Source organism: Egretta garzetta, unplaced genomic scaffold (assembly GCF_000687185.1).
Source record: "Egretta garzetta isolate BGI_Z169 unplaced genomic scaffold, ASM68718v1 scaffold68, whole genome shotgun sequence".
Lineage (NCBI taxonomy): Eukaryota > Metazoa > Chordata > Aves > Pelecaniformes > Ardeidae > Egretta > Egretta garzetta.
In genome coordinates, this window is record NW_009260774.1 from 491,751 (window position 1) to 493,747 (window position 1,997).

Consider the following 1,997-nt stretch of genomic DNA (forward strand, 5'->3'; position numbering starts at 1 on the left):
ACCTGCTGAGCGCTGCCCCGCGCGGCGAGGAGGTGCCTGCCGCACCCTTCTCGTCCTCCTGGTCGAGGCGATGAGGGAGCTGGTAGAAAAGCTGCGTGCCGGTCACGCAGCAAAGTAAAAAGTCAGGGAGAGCTTAAGAGAGCTGATGCATTTGTTCTTTCGGGATTGGATCCCAATTCATTTCAAGACCGGGTTGGACGGGGCTCTGAGCAACCTGATCTAGTTAGTGGTGTTCCTGCTCACTGCGGGGGGGTTGGACTAGATGGCCTCTAGGGGTCCCTTCCAACCCAAAACATTCTATGATTCATTTAAGGCCTTGAGTTCTTTGCAAGTGCTAGTCTTTAACGGCATGTATCCGTTACTGCTGTAATTAATTTGCATGGAAATGCAGAAAAATACTAGGGTTCAACACAAATACCAAAGTGTTAAAGACGCGGTGTGCTCGGTAACAAGATTGTTTTAGGTTCCACTGGTGGTTGTTTGGATCTGATGGTTAGCCAGGCAGAAGAGCAACACAGACATTGCCGTGAGGTGAGGTACTGGTAACCTTTCAGGCTCATAAGGCTTACTGGAGAATACGGTACGCAAGTCTCTTGGAGCAGATTGCAGTTGCTCTTGTAATCTCTTCACGTGATTATGAGATAGCAAAATAGATTTTTTTTTTTTTTTTTTTTTTTTAAAGAAAAGAGCCAAGGTGAATTTACTTTGAATATACCTTTTATCAAAACCAAGTGAAGTATAGAAATAAATCATTTTAATAATACAAAACGTTGTTTAGCTTGTTAGTGTCAGGGGGTTGTCTTTAAAATGCATTGTTTTATTAAAACTGAAGGAACATTCTTACGTTAACTCTGTTTTAGGCATCCATTTCCCTTGCTCCTGTGAACATTTTCAAGGCAGGTGCAGATGAAGAAAAGGCAGAAACAGCTCGGTTGGTAAGTTTAATTCTCTAAGAAACTGGTAATACTTGGGGTAATTAAACTTTGTCTCTTCTGCTGTTAAATGTACTTTCAGCTTATGGTGATGTAGAACTTCGTCTCTTACTGTTTTTTCTTGTTGCAAGTTTGAACAGAAGGTAAGGAGGAGTGTTTATACTAACAATTAGAGAAACTCCTCATAATTGTTCAAAAACTAAGTAACTCTGTACCTTGGTTCAGAAGATTGGTGTTCATTGGAAGGCATTTCTTTTGGCTGTGAGACGGGCTTTTATGGTTTCTGTGAGAATTAAGTATATTTGATTTGGTTATCAAAATGTAGCAGTTCAGAAACTTGGAACCAGGCTCTGCTGAAAGAAGTGTGGCTGCAGAGGGTTGGGTTAAGATGTCCGCTTGGAAGTCATGGGCCAGTGTATAATTCTTGTATTAAAGTAGAAATAAATTGTTCTCTAAGGTCTATTTGCTTTCATTTTAGTCATCCTTTGTTGGTGCCATTGCTATCGGTGACCTGGTCAAGAGCACTCTGGGGCCAAAAGGCATGGTAAGACAGCTGCAAGTTCTCAGTGGTCATACCTGTTAATTTAGTTTTAATAGTTACAGTACGTTTTCAAGCAGTATTCTAAATCTTTCATCTTGTAGGACAAGATTCTTTTAAGTACTGGGAGAGATAGCACAGTAACAGTGACCAATGATGGTGCAACCATCCTGAAAGCTATTGGAGTTGACAACCCAGCTGCCAAGGTCTTGGTTGGTGAGTTTTTAACAGCTTGTCATTGCAGTACTTGGCATTTCTTCATTTGTAACTTTTTTGTGTAGTTTTTATTGGTTCTTGGAAAAGTATTCTTCAAATACTTTTCAAATTCTGGGGAGGTCGAACCCCATGCACCAGTACAGGCTGGGGGCTGACCTGCTGGGAAGCAGCTCTGCTGAGAGGGACCTGGGAGTCCTGGTGGACGACAAGCTGACCATGAGCAGGGTGCCCTTGTTGCCAAGAAGGCCAATGGCATCCTGGGGTGCATTAGGAGTGTGGCCAGCAGGTCAAGGGAGGTTATCCTCCCCCTC

At 42.9% G+C, this 1,997-nt stretch overlaps 1 protein-coding gene across 1 annotated transcript in view; it reads left to right on the forward strand.

Moving 5' to 3' along the window:
• Positions 1–283: 283 nt before the first annotated feature.
• Positions 284–1,997, forward strand: part of CCT2 (chaperonin containing TCP1 subunit 2) — a 14,555-nt gene continuing 12,841 nt past the window's right edge. Inside the window, exons 1-4 of the mRNA XM_009646260.2 lie at positions 284–531; positions 861–935; positions 1,411–1,476; positions 1,575–1,686. Of these exons, the coding sequence (XP_009644555.2) occupies positions 490–531; positions 861–935; positions 1,411–1,476; positions 1,575–1,686 (295 nt within the window). The 5' untranslated portion in view covers positions 284–489. The remainder of the gene's footprint in view (positions 532–860; positions 936–1,410; positions 1,477–1,574; positions 1,687–1,997) is intronic.